Below are 25552 nucleotides of genomic sequence, written 5' to 3'. Positions count from 1 at the left end.
GTTCATCCTTTGTGATCCCTTCTCCATACCTGTTTTTCTGAAATAAAGTTCTTAAGATCTCACTCAGTGGCACCTCTGCTTCTCTTATTCATTTTACAGGAGTTCCTAGATCAGGAAGCCTTTCTTCCCTAGATTATAGAAGTTCCTCCTGCCCCACAACATTCTAGTCATCAGGAGCAAGGACCTCCACTGTGCTGTTCGGAGCTGCAGAGGGGAGCAGAAAGCTTTATGTCCCAAGTAGGTACAAGCTGAAGGACATAAAACAAGTTTTTATGAACTCATAACTGAGTCAAAAGCATTTTTGAAATTTTTTCAACTCAAACTATCTACTATTGAATAGGCACCTACTCCTCTGTAGGGCCCCCAAACAGCTCCTGCCCTCAAATAACCTCATCCCTTCACAGCATGAAGCCAGGTCTGCAACAAAGGGAAAGAGGCAGCTCAGGAAGAGGAGAGGGGAGAGGGGAGAGCAGGTCCTAATTTCCAGACGAGGAAGCCTTCCTCCGGGTGCTGACTCCACGGCGCTCTGGAATGTGGCTCATCCCAGAAAGCAGAGTTGGAGCATCCAGACGCGCCAAACCTGCGGCCCTGACCCGGCGCGAGAGAGGCCCCGGGGAGGAGCCCAAGAAGGTGGTGGCCCCGAGGCTCCAGTCCGCCCAGGACTGGAAATAGTCAGAACTGGCCGCCGCCGTTTGAGAACCGGAGATCGCCCTGACAGCGCGATCTCCGGCTTCTCGCTAAAAACAGCGCGAGCTGGGGAGGCTGGGCTCCCTGGGCTACAGCCCCCCAGGAATCTCTACGCTCGGCCCGGGCGCGCGGCTGAGGAAACTGAGGCTCGCAGGCCGAGATCCAAGGTCACACCAGGTGGCGGTAGTCCAGACCGACCCCGCCTGCCTGTTGCAGGACGCGCCCGCGCAGCGCCGAGGGTCGCCGCCGTAAAGGCCGCGCCCGGACCCACCGGGGGCCACAGGGCCCACGAGGGGCCAAGAAGGCCCGAGAGCCCTGCTGCAGAGAGGAGGACCCGGACCTCAGCAAGCGCTCGCCCCAGCCCCCGCCGCACCCGGGGGTCCAGCGCGCTGCGCTCCGGCCACGTCAGGCCCGGGGCTTTTCTCAGGCCGCCGCCCCCACGCCTCCCGTCCGCGCCCGCCCCCGCATCGCCCAGACCCCCGCACTGCTCGCAGGGGCCCCGCGTCCTCACCTTGCACCAGCCCCCTCAGCCCGCGCTTTCCCTCTCCCTTCCCGCTCCGCCCGCGCCTCGCAGCTCACCTGGAGCGGCTGTAAGCCGAGGCCGCACTCGCGGGAGGCGGGGGCGAGCGCGCGGCCGCGGGGCGGGGCTTCGACTGCCTCACGTGGTCGCGATGCGCAGGCGCGGGCCTGGGGAGGATCAAGGCTGGGGTCTCCGGGTGGTGGGTCCTGGGTGTGGCCTGAGACCGAGGGGAGGGGCGCGACCTGCAGCCCCCCTTTCTCTAGGGCGGCTCCGGGCGCAGCTCAGCGGAAGAGAGTCCCGCCGCTGGGTGACCGTGCGTCTCCTCACCTGGCACAGCGCAAGGCACACGGCGGGGCTGAAGGAATGAATGAGAGGGAATGCCTTTACGTGAGGGTCGAACCCTGTAAACCTATTTCCTCCGTCCTTCCCCGGTTGCTCCCTCACTCCTTCGTTCCCTGTCTCCCTTTTTTTCTCTCTCTTTTCCCACTTATTACCTCCTTATTCATTCCCTCCCTTATTTATTCTCTTTATTTCTTCCTCATTCCCTTCTCTAGTTTATTCATTCTCTCTTATTCCGTCCTTTATTCCCTTCCTACTCCCCTTCCTCACTTATTCGCTCCCTCCTTCTCTGAGTCGGGTAAATTAACTTTGACTGTTGATCTCCTGCCCCCTGCTGGACGTTGAGAGGCCATAAACAAAGACGGTGTGAACAGGTGTTTTCCTGTTTACTGAGATCTGGTGTAAATCCAATTCGCCGCTCAAAGTCTTTGTCCCGGCAGCCTCTAGGCATTCGTTTTTCTCCGCCTCCTCTCCGAGAGGATCCCTTCCTCCAAGGCTCATCTGTAATGGGCGTGTCCAGAGGTTAGAGCCTGGAGAGACCTGTGATATAGATAAGGCCAGGGTGTGCTATTAAGTCGATGTAGAAGAGAAAGACAGTAAATGAAAGAGAAGCACTCTTTTGGCCGAGTCCCGAGAGCTGCCCTCGAGTCCAGACAAGGGGCAGGATGGAGGGTCAGCCTCTGAGAATAGAGGGTCCCAGTGGGAGTGGGCTTCAGCGAAGGCTCTCTGGAAAAGGTGACACTCCCCCACACACTTCAGCTGTGTAACAGATGAGGACTTTTTTGGGGGGGGAGGAGGGACAATCTTCCTCCATTAGAAACACCGACCAGTAGCCTCTTGTGCTGTGTGAAGGGACATGGGTGGTGGGGAGCCTGGAAAAGACTGCCTCACACACTCCAGACTTGATTTCTGCTTCACTTCGTTGACTGCAGAAGATTTAAGGGTTTATTTTATTTAGTGAAACATTCATTTGTAAGTGAATCTTTAGTGAAGGCGTCCTGAGTGTTTGTGGGGAAAGGAAGGCTAGCAAATGGACTAGATGAGGACTTTTGGGAAGTGGGAAAAGCATTTCAGGAATGGGACTGTCAGCAAGGCGGTGGAGGTGCGATCCAAGGAAGTGAGTGGTCAAGAGGCTGCCAGGAGTTTCTGAGTCTGAAGGGAAAGTTGAGGACCAGACCCTGCCTTCTGGAGGTGCATGTGTTGCTGAGGGCAGGCAGGTGCCAGTGCAGGTTGCAGAGCCTAGAGAGTGGGAGGAAGTGGAGCAGGGGACAGCAGGGAACTTGTTGCCTCTGGTTGGTAGGGAGTGAGGACAGAGGGTTGACTGGAGATCTGGAAAGGAGGCAGGTTCCCCAGTACACGAGTGATGGGTGAGGAGCGGTGAGCCCAGGTGATGGAGGGTGACAGTAGGACTACCCCAGTCAAGGAGGCTGGAGCAGGAAGAGAGTTAGGGGAAGACAAGGCCCACCTTTGCCCTAGGGAGGGTAAGGAGTCTGCAGGTGTCCAACTTAGGGCCTTTCTGGGGATGTCAGGTCAGAGGTGAAGTCATGGTGATATCATGCACTTTAGCTGGAGGTGACACACCAAGTGAGAACAAGTATAGGGGAAAGTAGAGTGGGTTGAGGGCAGAGCAAGAGGCACACTGATTTTCCAGGGGGCACTCAGCAGGAAACCACAGCGGAACAGGAGGCACAATCTCAAAGGTCTAGTGGGGCCAGGTGTGAGGGTAGCCTCAGAGGATAGATGAGGCAAAGTCAGATCTGTAACAGGAGGGCTTTGGATGTGTTCACAGGAGCCCTTTCCTTGAAGTAGGAGAAGCCAGCCTACTGTGACTTGTGTGAAAGGAGGTAAGGACAGGAAGTCTGCAGGGATAGGCCTGGCCTCCGAGTTGAAAATGGGACCGCAGTTGGAGGGAAGAGACAGAGAGAGCACCTTCAGGGTAGGAGGGAGGAGCTAGTGGGTGGAGAGAGCAAGGATAAGTGAGGGGGAGGAGGCCAAAAGAAGGTGGGGTTCTGTCCTGGCCAAGACTGAGGGGAGGGGACATTCTCCAGTCTTCTCTGAACTAGAGGGACTATCTCGAAATACACCCTAGTTCCCCTACTGGAATGTTCCCGAGGAGGGGAGTAGCAGCAAGATAGCCTGAGGCCTCAGAAGCTGCAGTTTGCAAGATAATCTGGCATCCTCCCAGGGATGTGTTCCCATTCCCAAAGGGTACACACTTCATCTGCTGCTTCATGGCTGTCTTCCCAACCTCTAGAACAGGGCTGGCACTCAGTAAGTTACCAAGTAAAAAGAGGTGAAGGGAATTGGAACAGAGAAATAAAAAGCAGAGAGATTGGCTAAAGGACTGGTATAGATGGTAAAGGCTGTTTACTGGAAACTCCAAAGAAGGAAGTCCCAGTAGATGAAAACAAAGGAAGTTTAGTTCAATGTCAGTAACAATCAGGAAATGCATGTGATATCTTAGTAATGTAAAATTACTAAGATAAGACATCAAGGGTAGGGAGATTGTCCCTAAACCAACTTAGCAGAATTCTTTGCTAAGGCTGGCCTAGGCAAGGCAGAGACAGGACAGGGGCCATGGTTGAGGCCTCCTCAAGAGGAGGGCTCAATTCAGTTGGTTAGAGCATTGTCTGAATACACCAAGGTTGCAGGTTCTGTCCCCAGTCAGGGCACATACAAAAATCAACCAATGAATGCATCAATAAGTGGAACAACAAATCAATGTTCTCTCTCTCTCTCTTTCTCTCAAATCAATAAATAAAAGAAACGAGTTCAGAGGATACTGACTGAAGTTTGGGTAAGGAGAGAGTCTTTGTCAACATCAGCATGGCAAAATATAAAATAGAATATTAAATGGTCGGTGAGGGTGGGAATGTGTATACATTGCTGATGGGTATATAAATTAGAACAGCCAGCCCTGTCTGGTGTGGTTCAGTGGATTGAGTGCTGGCCTGCAAAACAAGGGTTTGCTGGCTCGATTCCCATTCAGTGCACATGCCTGGGCTGTGGGCCAGGTCCCCAGTGGGGGTGTGTGGGAGGCAACCACACATTGATGTGTCTCTCCCTATCTTTCTCACTCCCTTCTACTCTCTCTAATAATAAATAAATAAAATATTTTAAAAATAAATTAGAACTAATTCGGAGCATACTTGGAGCTCCAACTTGGAGCATATAATGATTTAAAAATATGTCTGTGTCGTGACTGGCATGGCTCCGCTGGTTCAGTGTGGTCCGGCAAAGCAAAAGGTCACTGGTTCAATTCCTGGTCAGGACACATGGCTTGGTCCCTGGTTGGGGAGTGAGAGGCAAGTGATTCAATCAGTGTTTCTCTCGCTTTCTTTCCTTCTCCCTCCCCCTCTTCTAAAAAATAAATTCTTTAAAAGAAAATACATCTGCACATTCTTTGACTCACTGCCCTTCAAAAAGCCAAACCCTGTCTTCCCTTGAATGTGGGCTGGACTTAGTGACTGGCTTCTAAGGAGTAGAATGAGGCAGAAGTGAAAGCATGTGATCCTCAAGGCCAGGTCATTAAAGTCCTTGGGGCTTCTGTGTTGCTAGGAGTGCAGGAAGTGATCCACCAAGTCAGGAAGACACTGAAGCAGCCCTGAGCAGAGGACTCCATGGAACAGAGGCCTCTCAAAACCAGCACCAACTTGTCAGCAAGGAACGAGATGTCTGGGAAGCCTCCTCCAGCCTCAGTCAGGCCTGCAGAGGAACCTCAAGAGACTCTGAGGCAGAACCTGGCTAGACCTCTCCTAAATTCTTGACTCACAGAAACTATGAAAGATGATATATGTTTATTATTGTTTTCAACTGCTTGGCTGTGGTATTTTGTTTTCTGTGGTTTCAGTTACCTATGGTCAAATGTAGTCCAAACAATACGTGGAAAACTCTAGAAATAATTCATAGGTTTTAAATTGTGCACCATTTTGAGTAGCAGGATGAAATCTTGCACCTTCTGACATCATCCCACTGAGGAGGCGAAGCATCCGTTCGTCCGACATCCCACACTGTGCATGCTACCTGCCCATTAGTCTCTCAGTGAGCCGTCCTGGATATCACACCAACCGGTGGTATCGCGGTGCCTGTGTTCAGACATCCCTTATTCGGTGACGACCTCAAAGCCATTCATAGAACTTCTATTACAATATATTGTTGCAGTTGTTCTCTTTTATTATTATTGTGTTAATCTCTCACTGTGCCTTATTTATAAATTACACTTTATTATAGGTATGTATGTACATATAGGGAAAAAAACATAGTAACCAACTACACTTTAATTAAAACAAACAAAAAAACCCACATAGAGTTACCAGACCCAAATCTATGCACCTGATGCTTCAAAAGGCCGAAACTCAAAACATCAGAATTTGAAGTAAGGAAATATTTAATGATTGAGCGGGTAAACTCAGGAGATGGAAAACCTAGTAGTGACTCCAGTGCGACCTAAGATAGTACAGAGTTCAGGCTTCTATAATGCAGAGGGAAGGGGCAGGAGGTGATTTAGGACCTTGCAGACACCTGGGTGCCCGCAGAGGTCTAATGAAGAGGAAGACTGAGTTTAGTCTGTTGACTTTAGCTGGTGTGAGTCTGCTGAAGAGATTCCTGCAACTCTTTTTTTGTTTGTTTGTTACTTTAAAAAATTTTTAAATTATTGGTCAAGTACAGTTTTATGTTTTCTACTCCCATCCCACCCCCCCACCCCCCAGTGCTTCCCTGCAACTCTTATTTTTTTAATAAAAGTATTGCTTTATACCCCTGGCTGGTGTAGCTCAGTGGATTGAGTGCAGGCTGTGAACCAAAGGGTCACCGGTTTGATTCCCACTCAGGGCACATGCCTGTGTTGTGGGCCAGGTCCCCAGTGGGGGCCACATGAGAGGCAACCACATGGTCGATGTTTCTCTTCCTTTCTCCCTCCCTTCCCCTCTCTCTACAAATAAATAATAACCTTTTTTTAAAAAAGATTGCTTTTTAATAAAAGGATTGTTTGATAAACAATCATTATTTTTGTACATTCTTTCCTTATCTCTGGAGAGGCACCTTCTGATAAGGGGCTGTTTTTGTAAGATTCAAGCCTCAAGCAGAATTCCTCTAATGATTAGCATGTCTGTATGCAAGACAAAGCAGAAGCTATTAGCCTGGAGGCCACAGGAACAAAGCAGGCTTGAACGTGATTGAGAAGCCAAGCATTTTGCCCTGTTACAATAGTATATACAGGTTTCAGAACTGTCCTAGGTTTAGTCTCATGTAGCCACTGATAAGGGGGACTACTGTAATTTCTTATGCAACAGCATTAGACAATTTAATACCTACAACAAATGGCAATAGCTAGTACCACCGAAATAAAATGCCAGGTGGCTCTCTGCAAAACAACAACCTCCAGATGGAATCAAGACAGCACAGCAGCCCTAGCTGGTAGCTCAGCTGGTTAGAGCATCATCTCAATATGCTACAGTTTTGGGTTTGGTTCCTCCTCAGGCACATGCAAGAATCAACTGATGAATGCATGAATGAGTGGAACAGTGAACTGGCGATTCTCTCTCTCTTTCTCTCATCCTCTCTCTTTAAAATCAATTAAAAAAAAAAAGTGAAGACAAAAAAAGAAAGAAAGAAAAGGCCCTGACTCGTGAGCTCAGTGGATTGAGTGCTGCCCTGCGAACAGAAAGGTCACCAGTTTGATTCCCAGTCAGGGCACATGCCTGCATTTTTTAGGCCAGGTTCCCAGTTGGGGGTGTGTGAGAGGCAACTGACTGATGTATCTCTCACACATCAATGTTTCCCTCTCTTTCTCCTTCCCTTCCTCTCTCTAAAATAAATAAACAAACAAACAAACAAATAAATAAAATCTTTAAAAAAAGACAGTACAGCAGAGGATATTAATTGCAGCATATTTTCAACTGTGAAAAAGTGATTGTCCATGAACTATGGTGCATTGGTATGGCGGAATGACCTGTGTTGGGTGATCTAGGGGCTGTGATGTAGCAATAGCTCTTATTAAGTGACAAGGACAAATTGTTAAAAGATACACAGTATAATGTTTATGCAAGAAACAATCAAAGCTTTGAGGACTGAAGCCATCCACAACCTTCAACTCACTGTTTCCACCAAGATGATTTCTTATGAACATTTCTTATGTTCCAACAGGATTGAATTTGGGAGGATAAAGTTGCAAATAATTGTACTGTTTCTTTCAGGAATTCCTGAGAATCTATTTATTTCAAGGCCTGTTCCTTCTTCAGGGCTGCTTCCCACCCCTCAGCTAGAGGTGTCCAGCGCTCCTGAAGTATTCTGTCGGGAGCTGTGCCCAATTATAATCAGGCTCTTGAAACTGAAGGGCCCACTGCCAAAGCCTTAGAAATGCAGGGTGGAGCAAAAGTAGGTTTACAGTTGTTCGCATGGAAAATAATATAATAATTAATTAATAATAATGTAAGAATGAACTCTGTGTTTCATGTACTCAAAACTATAAACCTACTTTTGCCCCACCTTGTATAAACATCCTGCCTCCCACACAATTCCATTTTCACCCACGCAAAATCAATACTCGTTTCTCTTTTTTAAAGATTTTATTTATTTATTTTTAGAGAGAGGGGAAGGGAAGGACAAAGAGAGGGAGAGAAATATTGATGTGAGAAAGAAACATCGACTAGTTTGTTGCCTCTTGCACGTCCCCAACCAGTGACCTGGCCTGCAACCCAGGCACGTCCCTTACTGGGAATCTAACTGGTGATCTTAAGGTTTCCGGGATGGTGCCCAACCCATTGAGCCAGACTAGTTAGGGCAACAATAATTTCTTAATATCATCAAATAGTCAAGTAATGACATTTCACAATTATCCTTTATATGTCTTTCCTTGTTGCTTCTGAAGTTTATTTGAATCAAAATCTAAACAAGGACCTCACATTGCAGACAGTTGAGATGACTCTAAAGTCTCTTTTAATCTTTGGGTTCTTCTAAAAATTGAAATATAATTCACTCTTTAAAAGGGTGAATTATATTTCAATTTTTACAAATGTGCTTGAGGGATACAGATAAGGTGATGAACCATTCAGGTTGGTCTGGGACTGAGGAGGTTGCAGGGATGCAGGACTTTCAGAGCTAAAACTGGGAGAGTCCTGGGCAGACCAGGACAAGCTGATCGCAAAGATGCACAGATTAAAAAAAAAAAATTATCTTCGGGAGAATGAGAGCAAAAAAGTTTGAAGATGTGAATAACTCTCCTAACAGCAACCCAAGACCTGAAACCTTGTAGGCAAGGGGGGCCCCTTTGTGGAAGTTCGTCACTTCCTCCTCTCCCAGCTCTCCCAGGCTGCATTCCCCACCTCAGGCTCCTGCCTGGGGTACAGGGGCAGCATGTGTACACAGCCCATCCTGGACCTGCCACTTACTTGACATCAGTAGGTGTCAGTTCACACTTTTTGAGGCTCATATTGGTGACTGTCCTCTTAGCATTTGTGAACCATCTAGGCTCTGGACTTTTGTTGCCTGTCCTCTTTCCCCAGGGGCACAGACAAGGGCCCCATAGGTTTAATCTGGCAGAACTCTCATCCTTCTAAAAGGCTCCTCCATCCCCCTCCACCCAGCTTCCATCTGGCATGCCTTCTCCCAGCAAGTCTGAATGCATCCAGGCACCAGCCAGGGTCTGGGCTGTGTTCTCCATGGCTGGACATGGCTATTGGGCCAAACAGGTAAGCCCATGTCTAAAAATTAATAAATGTGGATTTGGTTCCTTACATCCCCAACCTCTACAAAATACGGCCATTGGTGGGATATGAGATTTCAAGAGTCTAATGGAGGTAAGAAGCAACGATGAATATCTATTTGGTCACTCTCATGCGGCGCTGGAAGGCAGTCGCAGGAAGGCAGGGCCCAAATCATAGTGGGCATAGTACCTGGCACACAGTAGGTGCTGATAAATAGTTGATAAACCAGCTCTCCACTGCATCAGCTATAGATACTTGGCAGCTTCGAGCGGCACCCTCGACGGGTACGGATCTCCCGCACCTGCTGAGACCAGCAGTAGCATTACGCAGTCCGCTGTCATCAGCTCGCAGTACTTGGTGTCCCCGCCTCGCGTGACAGTCGCGCTGGGAGAAGTGCGCATGGCTCGAGGAACCCTGGGGATGCCGAGGACATCCCCGCGTGACCGAAACTCCATTTCCCACAGGCCCGCACGCGCAACTCCATTTCCCACAATTCCCACTCCTCTTCCGGCGTGGCCAAGGTGCCGTGGACGGCTTCCGGGTTTGGGCCTGGCGCTTCGGTTGTGTCGGTGGTGGCGGCGGAGTGGGACTCGGGAGGTGGGAGCTGGGGGACCGGCATGGACGTTTCGGGGCAGGAGGCAGACTGGCGGAGCGCCGCCTTCCGGCAGAAGTTGGTCAGTCAAATGTGAGTAGGGGCCGGAGCGGAGGGCGGGATCACGGGACCTTTCCCCTCAGCGCCCCCATCCCGGCTGGCGAGGCCCCGGTGGGACCCGCGGGAGACTTAGGGCGCCGGGACCCGCGGGGGCTCAAAGGCGCCCGGAGGCCGAAAGCGTCGGGGACCCGCGTGTGTCCCACGGCGCCGCCCGCCTCCTGCGGTCCTCTCCGTTCTCAGCCGACAGAGACTGCTTGTTAGCGTTCCTGGGGCCGAACTATGAAAACCATCCAGCCTTGGCTTATGAGTCATCGTCTTGAGCTTTCTTACTCGTCTTGTGTGCGCTTTGGGTGCAGACTTTCCCCTGCTTTGAATCACACTGCATAAGAAAAAGGAATAAGGCAGCTCATAGTGGCTTTAGCAGGTCAGGGTGCTTTGTGATTTGTCTTCTAGAAAAGCGTATCAGGGTAAGAGAATGATTGGAGGGGGTGGATGTAAGATGAGGTTGCGAGGCTAGCTACTTGGGCCGTGGGCGGTGGGGACTGAGGATCTACCGGTGTCGCCAGTGGGGTCCCCCACCCCTTGCCGGCTCCGCCCCTCCCCCTTGCCCCCCAGGGTGGATTTTCCCAAAGGGCAACAGGAAGAAGCTGTCAGGAAACCAACGTCGATTGGGAGGAGGGAGTGAAGAGCTAGGGTTAGTGTCTCATCTTCGCAGTCTCAGTTGTTGAACCCCTCAGTGCAGGGGCTGCCGGTGCACCCTAGGCTTCACCCTAACGGAACTGCAGCTTCTCACCCCGCACTGCTTATTTCATTTAGTCTTTTACTGAGCTTACTGGCATGTCGTGCTAGCCACAGATTTGCCTGAGACAGCTCCCGCCTTCAGGGAACGTACGGCCGTAAAGGAACAGTTTACAATACAGTCTTGCTCCCAGAAGAAGAATTGATAGTTTGCTTGAGCAGTCTAGGACCAGTCTTGTGAGGCGGATGAATAAACTAAGTCCTAAAAGGACAAGCAGGAGTATGATGGGCCATCATTCCAAGCTAAGGAGTGGGGAAGGGTGAGCACTCCTTGCATGGAAGATATTGCTGTAGGCTGAGAGTTCTGGGGCCTGAGGATTAGGAGGTTCAGCAGATGATCACGGAATGAAGGTGAGCAGGTGCTGACACGTTAGTGCTGTGCTAAGGAGCTGAGCCTGTGTTGGCATGTGGCCTGCTTTGAAGTAGAGAAATGCCGGAGTTAGAAAGAGCCCTTGAGTCCCAGGAGATGGATGCATCAAGAACAGGAGAGAGACCAGTTAGGCCATTATGAGAGTTTTGAGCTCTTGGGGTTTGGAGACCTGTCGTTTTTCATCCCTATATTTCCACTGTTAGACCACTGCCTGTCACATGGCTCCACAGAATGGTTGTGGAATGACCTAACCAGGCAAGAGATGATAAAGGCCTGCATTATATGGTGTTAGAAACTGAAAGAGGAAGGCGATTCCAGAGAAAGGGGAGAGCGAGCGCTGACAGTCATCCTTGATGACTAACTGGATGGAGGGGGTGGGGCGCAACCCCGTGGAGGGAAGGAAGTGGGGCGGAACACTGGGGAACCTGTACCACAGTGGGAGGAGTGGGGGCTGTAGAAGCAGTGGCTGGGGCGCTGCTCTGGAACAGTCTGGGGACAAGTGTGCAGGTACTGCAGAAGCAGTGAACAGCGTTTTGGGTTTGATTTGGTTTGGCTTGGCTTGGCTTTAATGTACTACAGCTGTTTGTAGAGGGATGGCCCACTTCAGGGCTCTAGCAAGAAAAGCCCCCAGGCAAAAGAGTCCCTTTTTGGGGAAGTCCAGAATTTAAGAACGAGAAGAATGAGTTGCAATCAAAGAAAATGGGGAGGGTGAGAGAGTGTCAGAGGGCTGGGAGGGTGATTGCAGAGTTTCTGGGTGTCAGGGACTGACTGGATACCTCATAATTCAACTTCCTTTTGCTTTCAGGAAAACTAGGTTCTTCCCCCCCACCCTCCCACCCCCCATTGCTCCTTGTGTACTTGTTTTCTATTGCTGCCGTAACAAGTTACCACAAATATAGCATCTGAAAACAACATGCATTTATTATCTTACCGTTTCTGAAGGTTAGATAGAGGTCTAGGTAGGCTCAGCTGAGTCTTCTGCCTAGGGTCTCATGGGGCTGAAATCAAGATGTTGGCAGGGGTGCTTTTCTTCCTGAAAGGCCTGGGGCACAATTTGCTTTCAGGCTCATTCCGATTGCCACTCAGTTCGGTTCCATGCAGCTGTGGGACTGAGGTGTCCTCACCCCTCACAGTTTGTTAGCTAGACTCTGCTCCTGAGGGCTGCCTGTATTCCTCATAGTTTCTGTGTGGCCCCTCAAGCAAGGGCGGGTCCTTCTGCCACAGCTCTCTGACTTCAGCCAGAGAAAATTCTTTACTAAATTAAAGGCTCAGATTAGATTGGGCCCACTGCGATAATCCAGGATGATGTCCCTGTTTTGATATCTGAAACCTTAATTACATCTGGAAAAGTCCCTTCTGCCATGGAATGTAGCATATTCACAGGTTCCTGGGACGAGGACATGGACATTTTGGGGGAGTTCTGCCTTCCACTGGCATGAGCATTTTCAGAGGCTGTCTCCCTAACATGATGTGGGCGTGCTCAGTTCTCGATTTGTGTTTTGTATTGGGTTCCCTTTGAAAGTTGTGAGGACTTAAATGAGAGGACTCAGGCTAGGATACTTGACATAATTGTTCTGATTTTTTTCCCGGTGTTTATGCTGTTGTTTAAGAGTTAGCCATCTTGGAAAATGTTTTGAACCCAAGTGATTTACAGTTGCTGAGGTTAACAAGAAAGCAGAGTGAAGACTGAGAAGTTTCGAGGAGGGAGCATCTGATGGCCGACTTCCTGGCTCAGCCTCCCCCTTGAACAGCTGCCCAGGGGGTAATGCTTCAGTGAGGGCCAAGCAAACTAGCCCCCCAGCTCCCACTGAGAAAAGGCAGTGGGGCTGGTTAGGAGAGTCCTCACAGGTACTGCCTCCTGCAGTCTCTTCTCAGCCCCGCACGGCCTCTACCTCGCCGGGGCCCATCCTGGACTGCTGTCTGCCTCTCCCGCACTCTCCCCTGCCCTGCTGAAACCCGAGCAGTGACTTTCCGTGGTTTTAGGACAACTCTAGGTGACCCGCTCTCCCAGCCCCTCACCATGGCCTGGCCTGGCCACATCTTCTTATACCCCCCACCCTGTTCCAGCCCCTCTGGTCTTTCAGCTTCTTGAACATTCCAGGTTTTTTCTTTGTTCTCTCTTTAAACAATGTATTATCAAATATTTAAGATAATATTTGACAGTAGATAGACTTCCCAACATTGTATTTATGACTAGTTCCTTTTCGTCATTTAGATGTCTGCTTAAATAATAAATTCTCAGTACCCTCTCCTGCCCGCCTTGCCTAAAGTGGGTCTCATACATTGTATCTCAGCACCTTTTAGTTTTGCATAGGACTCCAGTCCTGTGAAGCATGGCACCTGGTGTGTAAACACTTGTTGAAGAGTGTAAGAGTATTCTCCTGGGGCTGCGCACCCCCTCTCACATGCCAGTGGCCTTCTTTGCCTGTGCCATTGCGCATTGTGAAGCTCTGGAACCCCACTTTCTCCACTTGTTAGCTGAGTGACCTTGGGCAACACACTTGACCTTTCTGGATCATCTCCCTCATCTATGAAATGAGAGGAGTCCAATGTGTCACGGCTCCCCCGTGACAGGGAGGTAGGAGGGAAAAATGAAGAGACCTCTGCTGGAGCCCTAGCAGAGGCCTCGGGACTCAATGGCACATTTTGTCTTTTTTTTTTTGAAGATTTTATTTATTTATCTTTAGAGGGGAAGGGAAGGAGAGAGGGAGAGAAATATCAATGTACGGTTCCCTCTCGTGCGTCCCCTGCGGGGAACTGGCCTGCAACCCAGGCGTGTGCCCTGACTGGGAGTTGAACCGCGGTTGTTTGGTTCGTAGGCCTGCACTCAATCCACTGAGCTACACCAGCCAGGGCATCAGTGTCACATTCTTGATGCCTCTTCCCTGGGCTCTTGCAGGAGTAGGAGCCTTGGATGATAAAGGTGAAACCCCTGAACCTGGTTAGGGAAACTGAGGACCCTTGAAGAAACCTGTGGGGAGGGTAGCTGTGAAACTATCGTCGGGTTCGTCTCTGCTCTTTGCTGAACTCCCACTCTCTGCAGGACCTTGGGAAAAGCACCCCCTTACAGCTCCCGAGCTGGTCGCTGGGGTATTGGGTCTTCCCTGTGGGGTTTTCGGGTTCGTGTTGAGCACGTGTCTGGTCTGTAGGCCCCAGAGAACAGGCGTGTGTGAGTAGTGACCAGCATGTGCCTGATAGAGGGTAGGCAAGCCATTACTGCACGAAAGAACTTCATAAATCATTTCTTTCCAACTCTTTAAAATTTTTATCCCATCTTATCCTTGAACCTTTTATGCTTCCCACCCTTCAGCACAGCAGATTCCACATATAGGCCTGGAATAAATAAATGTCCGTTGGGCTGAACAGATTGCAGAGGGGAAGAGACTCTGAGGGGAGGGCAGCCCTGTCTCAGGGTGCTAGTTGAGTGCTAGGAGGGGCTCGGGGAACATGAAGTAGAGTCAGAGCAGATGGGGCAGCCACCCTTCTGGTGAAGAACCCAAAAGAGATGTGAGCTCCAGGTTGGGGATTTAGGAGATGCAGAGATTTTAGCCTAGGCTGTGAGGGTAAAGTCAAGTACTATATAACCAGAAACAAAAACAAAGGAAAAAACGCAACAACAACAAAAATCCAAACTAAACAAAAAACCCCAGAGGATATAAAGAATAAACTGTGATGGTGTTTTTGGCCTGATTAGTTTTTCTCTCTTTCTCCCCCCCCATCTAAAAATATACTCACAGCAACTTGCAAGTGCCCGGAGAGGCCTTCAGAGGGTGGGGAGCGCCCCGAGACCTGCACATCCAGACCTTGCCCATGAGCTGTGGTCCCTGCCAGGGGCAGAAGCTAGTGTCTCAGCCCTGCTTTTTCTGGGGCTTATCTCACTCAGGCCCCCCAGCAGCCTGGTGCCTTCCTGGTGGGATTCTGGCCCTGGTTTTCCCGCTGCGCCCCGCTGCTTTCTTCATAGCCTGGTTGAGGTCTAAATGCCTGGGCTGGTTTCTGTGTATGACCCACTGCCAGGATGTCTGCTCCCTGAGGGCAGGGGCCCTGTGCGATCACCTTCAAGCCCCATTCCCCCTGATGGCGACCAGGAAGTGATTGTTGAGACACTGGCTTCGGCTTTCTGACCCTTGGCTCTCTGCTGCCTCTAGACCAGGAGTGAGTGACCTGAGGGGACGAAGTCCTCAGTCACGTAGCTGCTCTGAAGTCTGGGGCTTTCTCAACAGTAGCAACAACAGCACCAACATGCAATGGGCGTGCTGTGCTGAGCCCTATGCAGGAGTTGACATGTTAGTTCACTGATTCTACATGCATGCTATGCCATAGATGCACTTCCTACTCCCATTTTTAAGATGAAGAAAGGGGCATAGAAAAGAGGCCGCGGCTGCTTATGAAACATATTCTGCACATTGTGAATGAATGCTTGCTGAGCTGTGGCAGGACTGGAGAGGCAAACCACTGTTTTATCTTTGACGGAGAGAGGCCACACCTTTTGTGGGGTAGAGGGGCGATGGCAACCGGAAGTTAACCCAAGTCCGTGGCATTGGAAGAGTGGGTTAGAGGAGTCTGCTGCCGGCAGGCATCCTCTTGGCAATTTTAGCAACTCCCCGTGAGTCCTTGGGCCCCAGATAGGGACTGGCCCTCCAGTGATTGCCGGGAGGGCTGTAGAAAGCAGTGCTGTCTTCTGTTCTCCAGCACAGCACCATTGGCTCGGCTCAGCAAGCCCCTGCAGATCTGTGGCCTCCACACAGGCTGCAGCCAGTCCCCAGACTCCACCACAGCTGCAGCCCTTATATCTATTCCTGACCAGAGTCTTTCAACTGCTTATGTCGTTCTTGACGAGGTGGCTGTGGCTAGTCCAGGACCCATGTTATGTGGTGGGAAGGACCATGGCCACGTGATTATCTGTCACGAAGGACAAGGGGGTACCTGTGCCCTTTAAATCATTCCTTAGAGTAATAATATTGGTTACATACCAGAAGGTACTTTTTTTTTTTAAGAAGGTACATTTTTAAAGGAATTCCAATAAATTTTAAAAAATTCAAACTGGAAAGTTTAAATCATAAACCCAAGTGGTACAATTTGAAGACCCCGTGCCCATGTACCCACCACTCAGCTTCGAATGAGCAACTCTTGCTTCATGGATTCTGCCTCTGCCCCCAATTATTTTGATGCTCAGAGTGTGTGAGTGGCTGCCGAGTGCCTGTGGGTGCAACTCTGAGCCCGGCCCCCTTACCCTGGGTCTGCGCCTGCCCGCCTGTCCACCCCACCACACTGTGTTTCCCAGGGACCCTCACAGGAGCCCAGCTCTTTCTCACCCGAGCTGCTCTGCATCCTGTTTGTTCCCCTGCCTCGAGACTCTTGTTCCCCTAGCAGAGCGCCACAGTCCCATCCCAGTCACTTTCCAAGGACACTGGGACTCCAACTGCCTCCTGCTTTTTAGTCAGAGTGCCTCTGGCCGTGAGGGTTCCTGAATCAGAGTTGACCCCTGTCTCACCAGCAGCGCCATGGCCCGGTCAGGCCCTGTGGCGATAGTGGGTTCAACCGAAGGGCATTCACTGCAGAGTTGAAAGCTGTGGCGCTTCACAACTGAAGACACAGGCATCCTCGCAAGCTGCTGCTGGAGCACATCAATTAGGTCAGTTTTCTGGAAGGCCGTTTGGCAGTGTGTCTACCCCAGTAACCTTAAAATGTTCCTTTCCTTCGGCGTTTCCTCCAAGGCTCTTAGCAGGAGTGTCCAAAGTCTGGTGGTGATGAGGCCCCCGTCTCCACATCACGTCCAGAGCGGGGCAGGGGAGATGCGCCAGCACTGGGAGCCGGGTCAGACTAGTGGTTGCAGCTGTGGATGGCAGGCTGGGTGCTGCTGTTAGAAGGGACGTGAGCGATCCTCCATAACAGGTTGTTATCGAGAAGAGCATGGTAGCAAGCAGGATGCCATGGTGCAGGCTGAGTTTTGTTAAATAGATGTCTTTAGCTGGTTACCTGTTTTTAATTTTCTTTGTAATTTTAGTACATAAATGTATGCGTGTGTTTTTGTTAGCAATAAACATGCATCCTTTTGTAATCAAATCTCGTGAAGATGAGATGCGGCGGCTGTGGTCACAGGCAGCTTCCATAGGTGAGAAGCTATCATGTGCTCTGTCAGCAGGGTGGGTCCGCTCTCACCTGGGTCTTGAGTGCCAGCACAACCTTCTTAAGACAGTCCTATCTTTTCCACCCCTGATAAGAATTATTCTTTTTTCAGTCCAGCTGGCACTCCCTCTGTGCTAGTGTGGGAGCCCTAGAATGTTCCCTGCTCCGTGCCACACTCTCTGCTCACCATCACAGCTGGTTGTCCCTCTGTCATTCTTTCCCTTCCCTGTTGGAGGTTTGGCCATGGCCTCATCCCTTCCTCGTGGGATGATGGCTCAGCCCACTGCGGTTCCTGCTTCCTCACGAGTTTGTAGAGCCCTCATTGGCTGCATCCTGGCATGAAATGAACTCTTTTTTGCTACTTTTACACTCATTATTATTATTAGTTCACTTTGCCAACAACATTATAAATTCCTGGAGTGTAGGAGCTGGTCTTGCACCCCCACATCTCATTTACCTCCTAGCACAGTGCCTTGGCTTAGACAAGAGGTGCACTCAGTAATTGCAGATAGGGTTGTAGGAAGCAGTGCCACCCTCTATTCTTGCAGCCTGCCAGGGCTTTGTCCACTAGTGCTACCTGAACATTGGACTGCTTCTCCTTCTGAGCCTTTTTCTTTTTTAATTGAGACATTCGTTTAAAGACAAAGGGGAATCTGGGCTGTTACTAGATGGTTCTGTTTAGCAGATAAGCAGATGAGCACCCTGTCTCAGAGAACAAAGAGGGATGGACTACGTGGAATCCTCTTGAAACCCTCCATGAGGGGGACGTTTCCCTCCACTTTAATAAAGAATATTCTTTCTAACCTAGGTGGGGGCTTGTTAATAAAGGTCTTGATTGAATGAGTTACATATCTCAGGGTGGATTCAGGGCACTGAGTCTTTGGAAAAGACATTTCACCTCTCTAAGTTCCAATTCTTCTTACTTTGAGCTTTGTATTTCAAGGATGTTTTTAACGTAACAGAGTTGCAAGGATAGTAGAGAAGGCTCAGGCACACCCTTCTCTCCGATTCACCGATTGTCTCACAAATGCCTTCCTGGTGCTCATGTTTGATGAATGGCAGCCAGTGATTGTTCTTCCTCCTTCTGGACCCTTTGTCCCCACAGGGTCTCTGTATGGGAATCTGTTTGGAGGGATGGGGGGCAGGTGGGAACAGGCGAGGTGTGACCTAGTTGCTGGTCAGCCTTTGAGCTGAGCCACTTCTTGCAGTCTGTGAGAGGGACAGCAAGGCCGGTGAGTGGCATCCAGGCCGAAGCTCCCGGACTAGAAAGGCTCCAACCTCTGGGGCTCCTGTTCTTCCCAGCCTGTGTACCCCCATTCCTTCCTGTCCAGGCTCTGGTGGGTACTGGGAGGCAGTGCTTCTTGGTTATGAACTGGCTTATCCCCATCCCCACTGTCCTTCTGTTCTGCTCCTTTCTCTCCAACTTCCTTTCAGTTCTCATCAGAGGTGACATTTGAGGAAGTAATCTGGCCGCCATGTGTGGATGGGGGTTTCATTATAAAGTAGAAAGAATGCCGGACTTACCCCGAGAGGCCCTGATGGATCAGCCTGGGCCCTTCAATCACCATAGGTCTGCTTCGATTCATGCCAGGGAGGACTCACACCTGTGCAAGTACTGCTGCATCCCTGCCGGGTGCTCTGTAGTAGGAACTCAGGCTTGAGGCCGATCAAGTCCAAACCCAAGGATGGAGCACAGGCAGGATTCTGTAGCCAGGGCTCAAGAGCTCTTGCTTGTTTTACAAAATATTTCTTTACATTAAGTATAACAAACCTACTACAGTGAATGACGTAAGGACATGAATCTTGGGCATGGCAGTGCAAGATGAATGTTCACCCATGTAAATGCCCCCATAGCCACCACCAAGACCTACATCTTGAACAGGCCCAGCACCCAGCAGGCTCCTCCCTTTGCTTCAGCGGCGCAGACCCTGCCCCACTCTCTGACTTCCCCAGCCATGGAGACGTTTGTTCTTAAACTTCCTGTCTGTGGAATCACTGTGCAATCTTGCATCTGACTTCTTTCATTCAGCATTATGTCTGTGAAATTATTTATTTATTTTTTAATATTTTATTTATTTATTTTTTAGAGATAGGGGATGGGATGGAGAAAGAGTGGGAGAGAAACATCAATGTGTGCTTGCCTCTCATGTGTCCCCTAGCGGGGACCTGGCCTGCAACCCAGGCACGTGCCCTGACTGGGAATCAAACCGGCGACCCTTTGCTTCACAGGTCTTTGCTCAATCCACTGAGCTACAGTGGCCAGGGACGAAATTTATTTTTGTAGGTAACAATTTTTATTTATACCTCATGTCATTCATTACATTGCGTGACTCTACCCCAGATTACTTTCTGTCTTACCCTTGATGGACTTTGGGGTTAGTTCCAATAGGAGGCTCTGAAGACTATACTTTCAGGGATCATTTCTGTAGTTTGTTACCAGTAATAGGCTCTGCAGATACAGTGCCAGGGGTGTTTTGGTTCCTGTTTTATGATGAGTACATGTGGTTACTCTCTGGGCTGTGGACCCAGGGCTGGGTGCAAGGGCATGGCCTCAGGTGCAGCATGGTCTACCAGTTTTTCCAGGTGGTACCAGTTTATATTCCCACAGGCCATGTGGGGGAGTTCTGCTTCGAACATCCTTGCCAACACCTCTAATTGTCAGGGAACCTGCCTTTATAACAAGCACCCTTGTTGATCTTAATGCACACTAAAATTTGAGACCCACTGGGTGCAGTGTCAACAGGAATGGAAAGAATGATTTGGGAGGGAGAGAAACTGTAAGGAACGAAACGAAAGAATTTGGTGACTGTGCTCGTGTGTGTTGTGTGTACATACACGTAGGAGGAAGGGGGAGGAGAAATACACCAGGAGAAGAGCTCTGATTTGGAGAGGTGGGGTGCAGAGGGTGATGTGCAGAGTGGGGGGGTGCCAAACCTTCTAAGGGAGAAAAGTCCATCAGCCAGTGGGAGATGCACAGAGCAAATCTGGGAGAGCAGTCAGCTGCAGGAGTGACAAGGGTAGGATGTTCTCGTCCTCGGGTTGGGGCGGCAGGGGAGGCCGCACAGATGGCTCTGGAGGAGGGCTGTGGGGGCAGAGCCGATGTGGCAGAAGGCTGGAGTGAGAGGCGATGGGCACAGGGAAGCCAGTCCCCCCAGCTCAGGCCTGGCTCCACCTCCTGTTTTGGTCTGAGTGTTGAGGCCTTGTGGCTGAAGTGCTTCATTCCCTTCCAGATAGCACTGTGGGGGCTTTTAAAACAGGAAGGTGTTTTCCCTAATCTCTCTGCCCAGAGATGCCTGTTACTGACTTTCTGATCTATTTCCTCCAGTCCTGTTTTTGTGCGCATATAACTTTATTTGTATGTATTTTGAATATGTAGCTACATTGTATTTCTAAGTGGAATTCAGCTCTGAGTTTATACTGAGTCACCGGGACTTGCTTACAGCTTCAATTGTGTGCGTCTCCGGGGTGGCGTCTGCCTAGGACCTGTACGCCCGCCTCCCAGGCTCCTGCAGGGCAGGGACCACACTTGCACAGCAAGTTGCCCGAAGGGCTCTTTCACACAGTCAGGCTCTGTCTGCGTAGCTTAGGTCTAGACTGACTTCTAGCTGAGGGAGCAGATTTTAAACAACTTTTTAGAAGAAGTTATTTCTCGCTTTTTAAATAAAAACAACTTTTTTAAAGTTTATTGATTTTAAGGTCAGAGAGTGGAACAAGAGAAAGAGAGAGACACATCATCGATTTGTTTTTCCTCTTTTTGGTTCATTCATTGGTTAATTTTTGTGTGTGCCCTGACCAGGGATTGAACCTGCAACAACCTTGGTGTATTGGGGCTACTTTCTACCCCACTGAGCTACCCTGACAGGTAACTCACTGATTTTAGAGAGAGGCTAAGGGAGGGAGAGAGAGAGGGAGAGAAACACAGATCAGTCGCCTCTCACATGCACCCGGACTGGGCACTGAACCCACAACCCAGGCATGTGCCCTGACTGGGAATCAAACCCACGACCTTTCAGTTTACGTGACGACACTCGAACCAACTAAGCCACACCAGCCAGAGCCCAGAGCTGGTTTTTTAAAAAACATTTACTGCCTTCCAGAGGCCCAGGCTCCTTCAGGCCGAAGGGAGAACTCGCACTTGCCGTGACTCAGTGTCAGGGCCACTCACTCCCTGTGCCACAGCCCGGACGGCCTCTCTGGGGGGCGCTGTGGGGCTAAACCTCTTCTGGTCTCTTCTGCACAGTCGTCTGCATGCTTGACAGGAGCATTTTACTTACTTTGTTAAGATCTTCATTGTAGACTTTTCCAAACATTCACAGAAGTACAGTTAGTAGAAAAATGTCTCCTAGTTACTTCCATAGGTAGCAGCATGTGGCCTCTGTTTCATCTGTCACTCCTCACCTCTTCCTTAAATCACGTCCCAGGCGCCATGTGATTTCAAGTGCCGGTACTTGAGTGCAGGTCTCTAAAAGATAGAACTTACCTCCTGTGCCCAAATACCACAAAATCATGTGAGATAAGCACTTTATTAAATTATTGGGTTGGCAGAGAACGTCCTTCCCACGTGGCTGCATGGTGGTGAGTGGGATGTGACGGGCAGGATCTGGGGGGAGCCAGAGTGGTTCCGGGGCTGGAGCCCAGCGGCCAGTGCCAGCCCTGGCCTGGTAGTTCAGTTGGTTGGGGCGTTGTCCCCCCCGAACACCAAATGTTGTGGGTTCGATCCTAGTGGGAGCGCATACAGGAGGCTTTTCTCTCACATCGATGTTTCTCCTTTTCTTTCCCTCTCCTCCTTCCTCTTTCTCTAAAATAAGTCAACATATCCTTGGGCGAGGGTTAAAAAAACAGAACAGAGGCCTCTCAGCTTTCCTTGGCTCTGTGGAGGCCAGACTTCAGAGAGGCTTGTGTGGTCTTCTGCACTAGCTCGCGTGACAGCGTGCGTGCCCTTTTAAGGACAGCGGCGTCTTCTGTGGGTGTGGTTCTTCCGTGGGTCTCGTTTATTGGGAGCGGAGAAATCTTGACAACAGAAATTGGACCACCAAATCAAATGAAACAAGAGTAATCGTGAGGAGAAAGTGTTTAAGTTTCTCGTGTGTGTATACTTAAAAAGTTTATTTCCGCGAGACTAAAATACCCCTTCCTACATGTAGGTGGATGGTTAACTTCTGAAATATGTATTTCTATCTTGTTAAAAAACACTTTTATGTTTGTTTAGAAGGTCAGGGAACCAGAATGCAGAAGTGAGCTAACAGAGAAGAGGAGGAAGTCGCAGTCTGGGATAAAGTTGGGCCGGCAGGCCGCTTGCTACCTGTGGGGCCGAGGAGGCTCCCTCCGCCTCTAGGCCAGGCGTTTGCTTTGGTTACTTTGGGCGACTGTGCAGTCTGTGTCTCATCTTTTCCTGCCTCCGAGATGAAACCACCTGGGGCACCGGTACAGTAAACCGCTACCTGGTGCGGAGTGGTGGAAGGCAGGAGGGGGCGCGGAGGCTGCTCTGCACCATCCGTGGACCTGGGAAGGTGGCCTGACTAGCGAGCGGCCCTGCAGTGGCGGAGGACAGGGAAGGGGTTTTTCCAGCTGTGGGGACGGTGGGGAGACCGCTTTGCCAGCGCCTCTCTGACTGTGCTCAGGCTGAGCGGCCCCCCGGGAGAACTGGAATGACTGTGTGGTTGGCTGTTCGGGCCGCTCCTGGAGGTCAGAATTCCTGATGGAATGGAAGCTTCCTGTCTCCCTGTTGGCAGAGTAAGGGAGTTCGGATAGATGAGGGACACTCTTCTTGATAGCTGGCATTCATGGAGTATTTCTCTGTGGTAGAGTCTGTGGCACACTTTTCAGGTAAACTGTGTCATTTAACTTTTAATTACCTTTTATTTTAACAAAAGGATGTCACCTGAATTTTTAAAGTCAAGGAACGATGAAAGACTTGACTTACGAGAAACTGTGGTGGTTCCCTCCTCACCATGTCCTCCCCCGTGAATCTCAGCTCTTTCCTCCGGCATGTGCCTATGACTCGAAGTGGTGTGCACGAGTGTTCTCTTGAGTCATCCCATTTGTGAGTTTTATGAGTTACCTGCTGATTTTCTGTGCAGCTCCCATTACAAAGCTGTTATCTCTGCTTCTGCCTCGGCCCACCCGTGTTTTACCTCTTGGGTCAGTGGGTGAGGAACGCTGGTGTTTTATGCCTACACAATGAGTCACAGTGGAGCATAGTGCATTCTGCGATCATTTGTTTTTTTCTCCTAGAAAAAAAATTGCCTCCTTAAAATGTGCCTGGTTTTCTGTGTACCTGTGGCTACCTCTTCCCAAACCTTCTGGTAGCCTCTGGGCACAGTTACCCTCTGCTCAGTGCTGCCAGGCCATTCATTCCAGCCTTTTCCCTGGACTTCCCTTCCTGGGCGGTGGCCAGCGGTGTTGGTGTGGGGAGGACAAGCCTCATGGCTTGTCTCTCAGTTGCACAGCTGGATGGCTCTGGTGTCGGGCCTCCTTTTCTGGATCCAGTTGGGACAATGCTCTAACCAGCTGAGCTACCCAGCCAGGGCTAGAGAATTCCTCAATTTTGTCTCTCACTTTCATTTGTAAGAATACTTTGGTTTTTGCCCTGGCTGGTGTAGCTTAGTGGATTGAGCACGGGTCTGCAAACCAAAGGGTCGCTGGTTCGATTCCCAGTCTAGGGCACATGCCTGGGTTGCAGGCCAGGTCCCCAGTGGGGAGCATGTGAGAAGCAACCACACATTAATGTTTCTCTCCCTCTCTTTCTCCCTCCCTTCCCTCTCTAAAAATAGATAAATAAAATCTTTTTTTTAAGAAAAGGAATACTTTGTTTTTGTAATCTGACTTCTCCTGTTTTATAGCATCCTGTTCTTGTTAAGTAGATGCAATGCCTTTTCTCTATGGATAATAAAGACAATTTCTGGATATTCTCTTCTTCCTGCTGAGTTTCCGACAGCTACAAATAGCATTTCTCATGGGGGGGGCGGTCTTTTTTTTAAAAGATTTTTGTTTATTTATTTATTTATTTAGAGGGAAAAGGAGCAAGAAAAGAGAGGGAGAGGAATATCAGTGTTCAAGAGAAACATCGATCAGTTGCCTCTCGTATGCCCCCAGCTGAGGACCTGGCCCAAAACCCAGGCATGTGCCCTGACCAGGATTCAAACCATGACCTTTTGGCCTGCAGGACAATGCTCAACCCACTGAGCCACACCAGTCAGGATGCAAGGGTCTTTATCTGCCATGTTGGGGTGTCTGGGAGCCCTTGGTTGGCTTCTCACTCCAAGAGTGGGGCACCACGTAGGTGAGTGGACACTGCTCACCTGGACTTGTCCACAGGGAGGTTTACCAGTGGCTCCTGCAGCTACAGTTTCTCTGAATCTTTCTTCTGGAGCGAGGTCTTCCAAGTGCTGGGCTGAGGGGGAAGGCCTGGCGCCCGCCTGCTGGGCACTGGGCTGGAGGGGCTGGAGGCAGGTGGGTGGGTCTCCGCAGTGCATGTGGATCTAGTCACTTGGATGGACTGCAGCCCACCTGTTTCATTAACCTCCCCATGCCTGTTCAGCTGGGTGGGTTGGCCCTCTAGTCCAGTGACTCTCATTCTCTGCTTTTCCCGAGAATACAGTCCTCTCTAGTGGTTTCCTGATGTGGGGATGGTTACACAGCAGTGCAAGTCAGAGAGGGATACGGGGTGGCTTTCACCAGGATTCCTCCCATTCACCCATGGTCCCAAGCATCTGGCAATCCCCGCTGTCCTGAGCCATGCGAATACGCGGGCTGTCTGTCCCCTGGTTGTCTGTCAGCCATGCTTTCTTGGTTGGCTTGCGGTGTCCATCACCACTCACTCGGCCATCGGCCCTCCAGCCTCCAGAAGTGTTGGCGCCACCCCTCCCATTCTTCCCATCTTTGTGAGTTTGTGTTAGAGAAAACCAAAGTCCTTTTCTTTTCTGTGACTTTAGTGTTGCTTTGGGGTAGAAGAAAATCAGATGTGTGGCTTCAGTTCCTCATTCAAACCTGGAGGTTATATTTCATTTAATTTTATTTTTAAAATGAAATCGTTGTGGGGAATGTGTTTATTTGGATTGTGACTTAAGCAAGCTTCATTTGAATCAAGCACTTCACCCCTCATAGGGCTTTGCTCCTCCACAGATAGGGGGCCCTCTTTTCAGAGGGCCAGGACATTGCATTTGGAATCGTGTTTTTCATTCTGACTGATCCCTTATCTTTCTGCACTCCAAATAAATTCCTAATTTAAAAAAATTGGCACCTATAAGAGTATAATATTTGGGGGGAACAAGCCACAATTATAGTGAAAAATAGGTCCTGTCTGAATTGAAAATAGGAAACCCATAGATGTGACAAGAACCAGGCAAGGTTGTGTT

At 49.9% G+C, this 25552-nt stretch overlaps 2 protein-coding genes and 1 pseudogene across 8 annotated transcripts in view; 2 read left to right on the top strand and 1 right to left on the bottom strand.

The window, feature by feature from the left end:
* Nucleotides 1-1320, bottom strand: part of KLHL22 (kelch like family member 22) — a 28072-nt gene extending 26752 nt beyond the window's left edge. The window contains exon 1 of one of the 2 annotated variants that reach the window (XM_053664778.1): nt 1267-1320. The gene's annotated coding sequence lies outside the window, so the exon portion shown is untranslated. Of the gene's footprint in view, nt 1-1198; nt 1237-1266 lie in introns of those variants that run through there. The other variant, XM_053664779.1, reaches the window with a different exon arrangement.
* An 8450-nt stretch (nt 1321-9770) lies between these two features.
* Nucleotides 9771-25552, top strand: part of MED15 (mediator complex subunit 15) — a 53943-nt gene continuing 38161 nt past the window's right edge. For 3 of the 6 annotated variants that reach the window (XM_037131457.2, XM_037131455.2, XM_037131453.2), the window contains exon 1: nt 9772-9934. In XM_037131457.2, the coding sequence (XP_036987352.2) occupies nt 9867-9934 (68 nt within the window). In that variant the 5' untranslated portion in view covers nt 9772-9866. Of the gene's footprint in view, nt 9935-25552 lie in introns of all 6 variants that reach the window. The other 3 variants (XM_037131454.2, XM_037131452.2, XM_037131456.2) reach the window with 2 other exon arrangements.
* LOC128627401 (uncharacterized) lies at nt 19594-19666 on the top strand (annotated as a pseudogene).

Source organism: Artibeus jamaicensis, unplaced genomic scaffold (assembly GCF_021234435.1).
Source record: "Artibeus jamaicensis isolate MK-2021 breed Jamaican fruit bat unplaced genomic scaffold, CSHL_Jam_final contig_1128, whole genome shotgun sequence".
Classification (NCBI taxonomy): domain Eukaryota; kingdom Metazoa; phylum Chordata; class Mammalia; order Chiroptera; family Phyllostomidae; genus Artibeus; species Artibeus jamaicensis.
Note: the sequence above shows the minus strand (reverse complement) of the source record. Positions and strands in the feature narration are given on the sequence as shown.